The 13,688-nt window shown below is 40.8% G+C and overlaps 1 protein-coding gene across 3 annotated transcripts in view; it reads right to left on the reverse strand.

Moving 5' to 3' along the window:
- LOC124875019 (neurabin-2-like) overlaps positions 1 to 10,846 on the reverse strand; it is a 34,552-nt gene extending 23,706 nt beyond the window's left edge. Inside the window, exons 1-2 of one of the 3 annotated variants that reach the window (XM_047376781.1) lie at positions 10,485 to 10,846; positions 8,790 to 10,266 (exon numbers count right to left, since the gene is read on the reverse strand). In XM_047376781.1, the coding sequence (XP_047232737.1) occupies positions 8,790 to 10,157 (1,368 nt within the window). In that variant the 5' untranslated portion in view covers positions 10,158 to 10,266; positions 10,485 to 10,846. Of the gene's footprint in view, positions 1 to 8,789 lie in introns of all 3 variants that reach the window. The other 2 variants (XM_047376780.1, XM_047376779.1) reach the window with 2 other exon arrangements.
- Positions 10,847 to 13,688: the final 2,842 nt, after the last annotated feature.

Raw genomic sequence — 13,688 nt, forward strand, 5'->3', positions numbered from 1 at the left:
CCCCTCCCTGGTCTATGTCTCTTTATGCAACAGCACCTGGAGAACTCTCCATTTACTCTGACCATTTCTCTGGTATTTCTGTGTAGGAAGATTTTAGCTGCTGTGAAACCTTTTAAAACACCTTTTAATGCCAATAACTGGCCCATGTCTAGTCAACTCAGGTTACTTCAAAAAATCCAAATTATTCCTTTGTGCTCCAATTAGTTTTAAAAATAACCTAAGTAAAGTGAATTGTAAAGAAATAATAATTAAACATAATCTCAACAAATACAAATAGTAGCAGTCTGAAAATGTTGTTTTTGTTAGTTTTGTTAATTAAACCCTACATTTTGGTCAAAAATCTTAAAAAATTCAAAATCAAATGTGATCTTGCTTCTTCGTGACTTAGTTTTTTACAATAAAAAATAAAAGACACTTAGTTTAATCTTACTATAGAGCCAGTAAAACCTAAGGCAGGACAAAGTAAGTTAACATCACTTAGCAGTCCATTCAGTGCTTCAAATGTGACTAACCAGCATCTGCACTTTTCCTGACTGGATAAGGACAGCTTGGTCAAGATGGAGCAGCACTCAGACATTACGAGCGAGACATTGCATAACTTGGTTTGTCGCAGTACCGGGTTGCTACACCATGCAAAAGGGCCCTTTTTATTGTCACCAAAAAGTGGGACAACGTGACCTTGCTGCTAATCTGTCTGATCTCCCACCCCTCCTGGTTGTGAGTAATGCACTCCAGGAGATATTGCAGAGTCCACTGTAACAGACAGTTTGGGGATATTGGACATATGGTGATTACATTACCCCTCCCTGGGCAATCCTTCACCTACTGACCTGTGTGGCTACAAATTACTAAAGGTTCCATATAGACTTTTCTGTGTTTCCCAGTTTATGGCTCCAACCCTTAAAAAAACAATCTCTAATAATATAATGAGAGTTTATTTTAATGTAATAAAAGCTATTGTTGGTGTTGGGACAGTTTTGTGTGGAAAGCAGAGCCGGATGAAGGCATACAAAGTGAAAAAAAGTTGGAGCAAGGTGATTCTACTGTATGAAAAATAAATCTGATTATATAGTGGGATAGAGGATTAAAAATTAAAACTCCACTACATCCAAAACTGGAGTGTTTTGACACAACCTACCCTATATTTTTATTTTAAAATTCAACATTTTTCCAGATTCCAATTTCCAGAGTTCTCAGTATCCCTATTAGAATAAAATGGACGGGCGGACGAGGACTAACGGACAGACGGACGGACGGACGGACGGATGGATCTTCTAGTGGGAAATACAAATATTTTTCTATACTTATTTATACTTAAAGCAACTAATCCAATTCCAAAGTATTCCGAACTGCACAGGAACATGTACAGGGTGATGAAGAAGGAATCTAAAACAAACAAGCTGGGCAAATAAATAAGACATGAGAGCTTCCTGTGTGCTTCAAGGAGGCGGCCGTCAAAAGCCAGGCAAGTCTGTGATGATAACAATGCTGCTATTTTTACAAGCGGTAGCAGCCGTGGTGACAGAGAGCAAAAGTAAGGAAAGAAAAGGTGAAAGAAAGACTGTGAGAATGAGGAGAAGGAGATCTGAATGTAATCCTCACCCAAAGCAGATCATCTATTTTTTCTGTTTCAGAGGACAGAGAAGAGTGTTCAGGGCAAAAACAGGAGACAAAGCCACACTTGCACCCATTCACCCACCATTACCACCATAGTACTTAAACTGTGGCTAAAAGCTGACTGATTACATATAGGAGAATGCACTAAACATGGGTGCTTCCTGTTTAGGAGAGAAACCAAGTGACAGCAGGAGCTAAGAAGCAACATGACATTTGAGCTGCATAACGACGCCCCTCCCTTTTAACCTCAACACCCTCCCTCACTTGTCTTTTTACTTTCATCCACCCTCACATCAGTCTCCATAACAAAAGGCCCCACTGATACAGTACAACAGTACTCAGTTACTCCCCAGTGAACCGCAGCAGAGCCACATTCAAATTCAGATTTTGATTAAAATCAATTGTTTTTTTAAAAGCACATCACATAGAACCCCTCAGCTTGGTATGCACTTTTGATCTTAGGAGGGTACAGAATGTTTAAGAGGTCTGTTTTTATCCTCTCATGTATCCTACGTGATTTAAAAAAAGTATTTTCACCAGGTAACAACTCACGCCTCAACCGCTTAATTAAGCCAACATCTTTGAACGAACAAGTACCAGGAGCTCCAGTTGTTAGAATGACATGGTGATCACTTCACACCTACTCACCAACTGAGCTCTGGTGTGCAACAGCTTCAAGTTGACCCCCCTTAGCAACTAGACAAATCAGCAAGAATGCATCTCAGGTCTAGCATGAAAAAAAAGAGAGAACTGAGAGAGCATCTGAGAACTGATGTTCGCAGATGCTCTCCAACTGATATGACTGAGCTAGTGCTATTTTGGAAAACAAATGGCAAAATATTCAGTTTCCAGATGTGCAGAGATATTATAAAGATACATAAAACAAAAGACTTGCTGCTGTAATTGCAGCAAAGGATTGTGACCCAGGAGGTCTTAAAGTGCACATAACACTTGTTTTCACAAAAATACAGGTGTGTTGTCCTTTCTTCTGACTATTATGCACTACTTTGTGTTAGGTATAAAATCCCAACATAATACATTGATGTTTGAGATTGCAACATGACAAAATGTGAAAAAGTCCAAGGTTTGTGAATACTTTGAAAGGCACTGTTGTGTATGATGGCCAAAGTGCATGTTTTTTTTTATATTAATGACCAAGATTATCTACCTAAAAAGCTGAGTAGATTATAACAAGTAAGGAAGGTATCTTTATTTTAGTAATTAAATCCCAGATGTTTAAAATATCCAATTTTTAGGTCAAAGTTAAATAAACTGCTACACAGCCATTAGTTGTGATGTTATACTTAGATTTTGTCTTAAGAGTGTCAAAGTGTGGTTAATGCTGCAGTAAATGTGCATCATCATCTTCTGTTGTTGCAAAAATTGAAATATAAAGTGAGAGTAACTAAGCAATGCTGGAGAATGTGCATCCATGAGAAATACATAAACAGCAGATCACGACTTTAGTCGGCATGATGAGGAACAGTATGAAATGGCTTTCTATGAGAGGGAATGCGTGTGATGCACAGTGTCTGGGCTCACTTTGCCTGCCAGAGTCTCTGCATGTCTCAGAGCTCGAGGCAGAGCTGTAGAAAAGTCTGATGCTCCTCTTCGGATCATTACACCACCACTAAACAGAGAGATGCTTTGAGTCGACTCTCCCGCCTCCTTCTCTCTGTCTTCCGCCTCTCCAATTTTCTCATCTCACTAGCCAGAGAAGAAATTGCATTGTTCTTTCTTACACACTCCAAAAATACTCCCAGCCCCTTATTTAACTCCCCATAAATGGACCTTTATCTTCTACTGCTGTACACCCATCATTTTAAATACACAGATAACTACCCAAACCTTATTTTAAGTGTTTACTTTAGCAGGTTTCTTTGCATTTCATTTTATAGGTTAATTAATTTCCTGTTCTATATTGTCATTTAATAGGTCATGTCAGCTGAACTGCAGGAATAGAGAACAATCTATGAGAAGTAGGCATGAGCAGGTATTTTAACCTTGAATAAAACTGTCACAATTTCACCGTCTTTGCAAACTATTCAGGACAAAAATAAACAACATCACGTAATTTCTTTAATTTATAACATTAAAAGAAACAGTTATTAATGCAACAGCTGAAATAATATAACATTAATTATTGCAAATACAGCAATGTTATCAATGCATTTATAGGTTGTTATTTTGATTCAAATACTTATGTAAAAGTATAGAATAGAGAAGCATCAAAAACCTGACCTGCCAATTCTGATTTATTTTCCTAAGGAAGGGAAAGCTGTCTGCTCTTCAATAGAAGCAGCAGTTTTGAGTCCAACGGAAAATGAGTTTTAAAAAAAGCTTTAAAAAGTGCATCAAAGTGCATTTGTAGACTGAAAATAGTGGATGTTCTTAGTTTTGATGCATATACCAAAAAAGGACAAATCTTATCCAGAACTGATCACAGGAAGATTGGCTGATTCCATCTGTGGTGCATCTATAAAATACAATTTATAAATTAAGCTGTAGATCAAGTCCCTATTTTACAGAATAGTATACCTTATAGTTGTCCTGCTCTTTCTAGAGTAACACAAGTATTAGGAAACTGATTAGCTGGTTAATTACTTGAGCTATCTGCTTGGTTGGCTAGCCAGCAGTCAAGTACTTAACAGATATTCTGCTCTTATCATACTTGCTCTTGTTTGTCTTTCTCATCTAAATTGTTTACAAGTAGTTTATTTTTATTGTCCTTGAAGCAAGGGAAAATTGTAAAAGTATTCTTTTTTATCTAGCTGACTAGGAGTGTGCAGTAACAGGTGAGGGTGGGATGATGCTGAATGACTCTGTACTTCATACAGCTGGAGAAATCCCGACTCAATCTGGTTCTTTCTTGTATCTTATTAAAAGAACTTTAAACCATTGGAATAGTATTATAAAAAATTTTAATGATTTGGAATCTGTAACTTTTTAAAAATCTCAGTATGCCCCGTGACTGGCCCATGCATACTTCCCATAGCCCAGAGATGTTCATAAGTAATTTTTTCCAGGTCCAAGTCAAGTGTCAAGTCTTTGAGGAGCAAGTCCAAGTCAACTCTCAAGTCATTCACAACAAGTCAGATTAAAGTCTCAAATCTCTAATGGCTAAAATAAAAATTTTCTAAATCCGCATTTAAGAGCAGTTGTTTTCAATTCTAAATAGTAGAGCCATAAATAGTGTAAATAATTATAAATATTCAACTTTAATATATATTTATTGTCGTGTATACAAGACAAAGTGTATTAAGTAAATAAATGAGTGTTGAACTTCTGAAGAATGGAACATAGTCCTTTTGTTTTGATATTTTCAGCCAGCGGCGGCCTTGTAATGTTGTATATAGCTTCAGAGAAGGTCAGAGGTAAGTTATGTTTATTTTGTTTCGCAAATGATATAAAGTCATTCATGTGGTCATTAACATTAAGCTACAGCGAACATGAGCGGATTGTTGAGTCATTAACAGCCCATAATTCATAAACATCACAGGCTAATAATTAAGTGCATCCTTTCAAACTAAAACATGTGCAGCAGGAGTCTGTAGCTCATATACTGGCTTGTTTTCACTCTTCATTACATGGGATAAAAATTGTTAATAGGACTAGATTTCAGACCAGGAGTCTAAGTCAAGTACAAAGTCTTTAGAGAACAAGTCAAAGTCGAGTCTGAAATATTTTATTTTTGCTACTTTAAAGCGACTTGAGTCGGAGTATCAAATTATCTCTGCTATTAGCCCACCTTTATCTACTATCTAAAGATGTGCATCACATCTTTAAATAAACATTTTTATGGTTTAAAAATGTAGCTTTCTTTGCATATAGGTTAATTAACTCCATTTTGGTACTTTTTGGCTCATGTCAGCTGCACACCAGGAATGCAGAACCACCTATAAGCAGCTAGCTAGTATGATTTGTGAATGTCATAGGCGTGCTAATCCCAGAGTTGAAAAACAAAATTAAAATGTCAGCGTTTCTCTGAGGGTAAAAGAAGCTGAGCAGGTTCAGTAAAAATGCTGACAAAAGCTCTAGTTAGGAGTGCAGCCCAGCAGATTAGTTCCAAGGTCATACTCAACATATTAACAGGGAATATTTAGTGATCAGGCAAAACATTATGAACAGCACAGACTACAGTCTGCAGCTACTGAGCTCCATATGCAATAAACTGTGACTCACTGTGCATTCAGACAGCTTTCTACAGGAATCAGCATCAAGTTATCCAGTAATTTCAGCAACAGTAGCTTATCTGCTGGGTCAGACCATACCATGGGCCACATCATATGAGGTGAAGTTTTGAAATTGCTCGAAACTAGTCATCCATCCTCCCATTCAGCACAGCGCATACAAACGCTGTCTCAGCACAGACCATAATACACCATGTGTTTGCACCCCATCCCAATAGACCAGGGGTCTGCAACTCTTTCGCTCTTTTGTCCTCCCACAACGGCACTTAATAACTTTGGCCAAAAATGATAAAGAACCAAATAATGTTTTTAAATATAGATATAATAACATATGCAGGTTTTAGCAGTCTTTCAGTTATAAATGAAACTGCAGCACTGAATTTCCAGTGCTCAGTAGAATTACTAATAATGTTTTTTGTGACTGCATGGTGGCACAGTTGGTAGTACAGCAGCAATAAGGTCCTCGGTTCGACTCCCAGCCGGGGTTCTTCCTGCATTGAGTTTGCATGTTCCCCCCATAAGAGTTCCCCCCGGGTACTCCGGCTTCCCCTCGGGGTCCAAAAACATGAATGTTAGGTTAATTGGTCTCCCTAAATTGCACTTAGGTGTGAATAGGTGTGTGCATGGTTGTTTGTCCTGTGTGTTGCCCTACAATGGACTGGCGACCTGTCCAGGGTGTACCCCCACTCTCACCCATAGACTGCTGGAGATAGGCACCAGCTCCCCCTGCGACCCAGTACGAAAGAAGCGGGTGTGAAAGATGGATGGATGTTTTATCTAGCTTTCTTTTCATTGGGTTTTAAACTGTGTGTTTTTCTTTTTACATCATTTTCTACAAATAACAACCCATAGAAGAAAACTTATCAATCCTCTTTTTGCAAAAGATATTTATCAAATTGTAAAAGTTGACGGTCATCTAGCATTTGAATAAATATCCTCAGCAATCATTTCTAGTCAAATTTGTATAAAAACCATATGATCTGGTTGATGTGTACAGGTCCTTCTCAAAATATTAGCATATTGTGATAAAGTTCATTATTTTCCATAATGTCATGATGAAAATTTAACATTCATATATTTTAGATTCATTGCACACTAACTGAAATATTTCGGGTTTTTTATTGTCTTAATACGGATGATTTTGGCATACAGCTCATGAAAACCCAAAATTCCTATCTCACAAAATTAGCATATTTCATCTGACCAATAAAAGAAAAGTGTTTTTAATACAAAAAACGTCAACCTTCAAATAATCATGTACAGTTATGCACTCAATACTTGGTCGGGAATCCTTTGGCAGAAATGACTGCTTCAATGCTGCGTGGCATGGAGGCAATCAGCCTGTGGCACTGCTGAGGTCTTATGGAGGCCCAGGATGCTTCGATAGCGGCCTTTAGCTCATCCAGAGTGTTGGGTCTTGAGTCTCTCAACGTTCTCTTCACAATATCCCACAGATTCTCTATGGGGTTCAGGTCAGGAGAGTTGGCAGCCCAATTGAGCACAGTGATACCATGGTCAGTAAACCATTTACCAGTGGTTTTGGCACTGTGAGCAGGTGCCAGGTCATGCTGAAAAATGAAATCTTTATCTCCATAAAGCTTTTCAGCAGATGGAAGCATGAAGTGCTCCAAAATCTCCTGATAGCTAGCTGCATTGACCCTGCCCTTGATAAAACACAGTGGACCAACACCAGCAGCTGACACGGCACCCAGACCATCACTGACTGTGGGTACTTGACACTGGACTTCTGGCATTTTGGCAGTTCCTTCTCCCCAGTCTTCCTCCAGACTCTGGCACCTTGATTTCCGAATGACATGCAGAATTTGCTTTCATTCGAAAAAAGTACTTTGGACCACTGAGCAACAGTCTAGTGCTGCTTCTCTGTAGCCCAGGTCTGGGGAATGCGGCACCTGTAGCCCATTTCCTGCACATGCCTGTGCACGGTGGCTCTGGATGTTTCTACTCCAGACTCAGTCCACTGCTTCCGCAGGTCCCCCAAGGTCTGGAATCGGCCCTTCTCCACAATCTTCCTCAGGGTCCGGTCACCTCTTCTCGTTGTGCAGCGTTTTCTGCCACACTTTTTCCTTCCCACAGACTTCCCACTGAGGTGCCTTGATACAGCACTCTGGGAACAGCCTATTTGTTCAGAAATTTCTTTCTGTGTCTTACCCTCTTGCTTGAGGGTGTCAATAGTGGCCTTCTGGACAGCAGTCAGGTCGGCAGTCTTACCCATGATTGGGGTTTTGAGTGATGAAACAGGCTGGGAGTTTTAAAGGCCTCAGGAATCTTTTGCAGGTGTTTAGAGTTAACTGGTTGATTCAGATGATTAGGTTCATAGCTCGTTTAGAGATCCTTTTAATGATATGCTAATTTTGTGAGATAGGAATTTTGGGTTTTCATGAGCTGTATGCCAAAATCATCCGTATTAAGACAATAAAAGACCTGAAATATTTCAGTTAGTGTGCAATGAATCTAAAATATATGAATGTTAAATTTTCATCATGACATTATGGAAAATAATGAACTTTATCACAATATGCTAATATTTTGAGAAGGACCTGTACAGTTTAGAGGATATTTTAAGACTCAACAATTTTTGGCAGAAGTGCACTATCACCTGTTACTTTCCCTAAAAAAAGATCACCAGGGAGACAGACAGGGTGTCAAATACCCCACTGCAATCCAGACACAACTTGACTCTTTGATTAACTGTATGTCAAAATCAGTTCAATTCTTGTGCCTCTTGTGATACCATCAACCCAAAAGAAAACAACTGTTTTTCCCATCAATCTACTTTATATTTTGTGAAATCCTGCCTAAAATTCACACTTTGTTACCCAGTTGTGTTTTATTGTCAGTCAACCTTTGCAAACAAAAATAAAACACTGGATAGCATCTTAGAAATAAAAATAAACATTTTTATTTTCTGATAGCATTTATTTCTGCTTACATGAGGTCTTTCACTGCTGCATTCCCTCTTACCTTGATTGGCTCGGTGCTGAAACGGATCTTCCTGGAAGGGGGCGGATCCTCCTCCACAGGCAGCCCTGGAATCTCCATGCAGCTGGATTCAGGCTCATAGTGCTCATCGCCCTCTTCTTCCTCCTCATCCTTTTGGCTTTCTCCATAATCATCCCCCATTGTGCTGCATGTACTGATGTTTGTGAGGTCATGGTCCGACTTGCCGTCCCTCTGAGTCCTGTCGTCCTCATCCTCATACTCATCCTCCTTCTCCTCCTCCTGTGTTAGCGTCCCGTCATTCTTTGGAGAACATTTCTCCTCTGCACCAGCTTCTCCGTTCTCGACAGACCCATGGAGGTCACCTTGCAAGGTTGTGCTGTTTGGCCCCTTGGCCCCAGGCAAATTTTCATGTTGGACAATCCCTTTGGCCTCCACACCAACATCTACAACAGTCTTTTCTCTCTGCTCAATAGGCTGTCCAACATTACTTAAATGTTCAGTAGATGGGGGACACTTGCCAGCACTCTTGCCTCCGTTGATGCTTTCAGCCCTTACTCTAAGGCCCCTGGGAGGCCCCTCTCTGCCCTTCTGATTGCTTATCTCTTCTTCCTGGTGGTCTGATGCAAAGGCACTAACCCTCTTGGTGATTATCTTTGAGTTCAACACTCCCACCTTGGCGCTTACCCCTCGAGAAGGGAGCGGTGGTGTGGAGGATAGCCGGTGAAGGTTGTTCCGGAGCTCAGCAGCCCTCTCAAACACAGCGCTGAGCTGGCTCACCGTGGGGGAGACAGCCTCACTGGTGTCCAGGCTGTCAAGGGACTCTGTGCTGCCATTAAAGCGAGACACCATGTCCAGCCTTCCATCCTGGAAACCCGGGGCTTTGTCAGTCTTCAGCAGGACCCTGGTGGTGCTTAGCTTCTCCAGCCTCTCCTGCTTCTCCTGCTGTTGCTGCTCAAAGATGCGACGAGTCTCCTGCAGCTTGGAGTAGCTGGGTGAGGAGGCCCGCTGGTGCCCGTTCTCGGCCTTGGGGTCAAACTTGCTGACGCGCTCGGATACGGTGGATCCAAGCTTCAGCAGCGCGCTGTGGTCCACGTTTTCATTCAGACTGCCGGCTCTGGGCAGGGACAGCCGCACCATCCTGGCGCCGTCCTCCGCCTCCACGTCGCCCCCGGTTGTGGTCTGCATCTGCTGGAACATGTTTTTAATGCGGTGCACGTTGGAGCCGTACCTGCGGCCCCGGGGGCCCTCTTGCACGTCCCCGTTGGCGGCGCCGTCTTTGACCGGCATCAGGGCCTGCATCCCCGCCTCGTACGCGTTCCTGTGCGGGGACGGGCTCCTGAGCGTGGAGCCGGAGCCGGTGCTCTTGGATGTGGATTCGGTCTTCATCATGATCGGTCAGGCGTCACGATGCTCAGCGACCTCATGTCTCCCTTTCACCTCCCAAAATCTGTTCTTCTCCACCCGGCGGCGGATCCAGCGAGGTGGCGCCCAGCCCGGACTAAACACAAACAACAGATCGCATCAAAGGCCTTCCTGCATCCGCTGCAATAGTCAGAAAAAGTGAGAACGATGCATCTGTCATTAGCTCGCATGCAGACAGACCGATGCAAACCTAAACCTCTTGGATTTCTGCATGAATCATTCAAAGATTTACACGAGAAGAATAGAGCAGAGATGAGCGGAGGATTTAGCACAAACTGACGGCAGATTGCTTACGTTTAATCCTTTTTTGGATGCAGCATCATTTTGATCTCTTCATTCTGTGGGCTGCAGATTTCTGGTCCTTCTGTAGCGGCAGACTGCTGCCGCTGCATGCAGGAGGAATCTCCCGGGTCCTAAAGCCCACCGGGAAAGTTCAAAATCCACAAGCACAAAGGGCCAGAAGCGGAAGGCCGAAAGTGTCACAATCCAAGAAATAAACAAATCATGTAAAAACTGTAATATGGAAGCAACCAGTACCATCTTTACTGCATGTTTTTTTTCTGTTTATCGCAAGATGACAAGAATATTTGCTTGGTATCTAAATAACTTGCCCTGAGCAATGGATCTGATTTCAGTGTTCAGTGTTGAGGCTACACCAACACAAAATTTGGACATGACTCAGTGGTAACTCCCACGACCCGGATTTAGACCTAAGTGTTCTGTTTATATTCATATAAGCAAAACTGCTCAATCTAATTAAAAAAAACAAAAACTATTTATTTATCGGCTTGTAGCACTTTTCACTTTCCACAGTGTGGTGAGACACTTTCGGGAAAAGGAATAACCAACTCATTAAAAATAAGGGTTGGTTGAAGTTAATTAAGACAGTAAAATGTATCTAACACGAAAAAGGTTAGTTTGAACATTAAAAAAAAAAAGTTTTTCGTGAACACCAAACACCTAGTAATGATAGTAAGGGAAGTAGTTACGAATTAACTACTTCCCTTACTCTACGCAAACATAATGTAAAACATGGTTTTGATCAAATAAAAAAATAATAATACTTGTGTGTTCAGACAAAATTCCTCGACGGTCCAAATAAAGTTCTATACAGTGGATTAAATCGACGGCTTTCGGACCCAGTAAAATCTCGCTCACGTCAACAACTCTTAGCCAATGGCGCGCCTGTTATTTGCAGAACAGATTGTTGCTTCCTGCATTGAGTATCTTCACTAACAGACATGTTCGTTGCTGTGGCCATTACTAGAAAGCGTTCTGTTTACGTGCACCTTTAAAACAAGCCCAGCCAGACTCACTTTTAATCATTTGTAAGAGGGCTGTTTCGATTTCAAAGCCATGCAGCTGCTTCACATTTCATATACAACATGAGAGACAATTTCAGAAAGAAAAGTACACGTTCTTTTATTTCTAGAGTTTTACATGTCATGGCCTGAAAAACATAATTTGGTCTTTTCTTTTGAAAAATGTAAATCTGACCTTAATATTTAGATAATACCTAATTGTGTGTTTTTTGTAAAACTGAGGGTAGATTTACATAATATTAGAACACGATAAAGATAGATCATTGGTGTGTCCTGATGCATAAAACCCCAGCATTAAAAGTATGTGTATGTTTCTGTTACCATGACAGTATAGAGGAAATGCACTGTTTGGATGCCATTCAATTACAAACGGTGTTGAGATCAGTGTAAATTAATTGTAGAAGAAGCACAGTATTTCATTGAGGTCCAAAAGCATTCTCATAATAAACATCACTGTTTGTTTATATTATTTTATTACTGCAATTTGTTGCATCTAGAAATGGAAACACAAGAATGATAGACAAAATGTGGCTGGACTAAATCGGTTGAGGACAACAAGAAAGATGATGTGGCAACAGACAAGGAAAATCAAGAGGTGGAAATGTTGGCAGAGGTGATCAGAGGGTGAGCAGATCTGAAACAGCAAACAGGTGGAGACATGTTAAACATGCAACATCATGAGGGGATCTGAGGACATCCAGTGGCAATGTATGGTAACAAATACCCAAACATACTGGAGTCAAGAACTGCAAACTGCTTTATTTTCAGCCCCCTTGACATTGTAGGATCACCTTCTGTTCCAATTCCAGCTCCAGGTCTTTTGAATATATCTCTTCCAGCTTTGTGGACATAGAGACTGAAACATTTGCTCATTGTTTTAGCAAATTAGTTCAAGTTCTTTTAACATTTATGAAGATCCAAATTTAGGTTTGGACTTTAACTGGGGCTTCCTAACACAATAGTCTTAGAAGTAAGCCATTCAATTCATTTCAATTTTATTTATATAGCGCCAATTCACAACACATGTAGTCTCAAGGCACTTTACAAAGTCAATTCAATCGAATCATACAGATTTAAAGTCAGCTATATACATTCCAATTAATCTTTATCAAAAAGTGCTGTCAGATTCAGTTTATTATTCAAATTGGTAAAAGATTTTTCTATCTAAGGAAACCCAGCAGATTGCACCGAGTCAGTGATTTGCAGCAGTCACTCTTCCTGGATGAACATGTAGCAACTGTGAACAGTCGCTTGCATTAACTTTGCAGCAATCCCTCGTACTGAGCATGCAGGTAGCGACAGTGAAGAGGAAAATTCCCTTTGAACAAGAAGAAATCTCCAGCAGAACCAGGCTCAGTGTGAGCGGCCACCTGCCAAGACTGACTGGGGGTTTGAGAAAACAGAGCAGAAACACAAAAAGAAAACAGAAGTACTGATCCAGGAGTACTTTCTATGGGAAGGAAAAGTAAAATGTTAATGGTTGTAGCTCCTTTAGTGGCTTCATCTAGGAGAGAAAGACATCTAATCAGATAAACTGAGCCAGTTTTCAAGTCTAGAGTATGAAAGAGAGAACAAACAGTTAGTCACAGTTAGTCGGCCAAGTGTATCATCTGTAGAAGGTGAGCATTAAGTTGTTGGCAGCAGCAGCTCAGCCAATGCCCCCTCCATGAAGGTATTACAGCTAAACACAGAGCCAGGCCTGATGTAGCTTCTAGGAAAAGACAAAACAGAAAACATAAAGTTAAAAGCTGAAATGACAGCAAATGACACACTTTCATTGTAGCTCTCACTGTTCAAAGTAATTGATCTGCTGGAAGGTGAGCCTCCGTGCCAGTCTCATGTCTTTTGCAGGCTCTAACAGGTTTTCTTCCAGGAATACCCTGTTGCTTCCACCATTATATTTCACAGTGGGCAGGATCTGTTTAAGAAGAACATTCTCGATGCTGGTTGTTCAGAGAACAGCTTACCTGTATGTGTACATCAAATTACACACAGGTTGACTCCCTTAGGTAAACTGGTTGCACTGGATTTTGCTTTAGGGGGGTCAGACTAAAAAGGGAGGTCTGAATACAAATGCTTCCCACATGCAAAATATTTTTTTGAAAACCACATATTTTTTCTCCCACTTCACAATTATTCACTACAGTCCTCAGCTTATAGACAGACGCCGCTCCGG

The sequence above is a fragment of the Girardinichthys multiradiatus genome, chromosome 10, assembly GCF_021462225.1.
Source record: "Girardinichthys multiradiatus isolate DD_20200921_A chromosome 10, DD_fGirMul_XY1, whole genome shotgun sequence".
In the NCBI taxonomy this organism is placed as follows: domain Eukaryota; kingdom Metazoa; phylum Chordata; class Actinopteri; order Cyprinodontiformes; family Goodeidae; genus Girardinichthys; species Girardinichthys multiradiatus.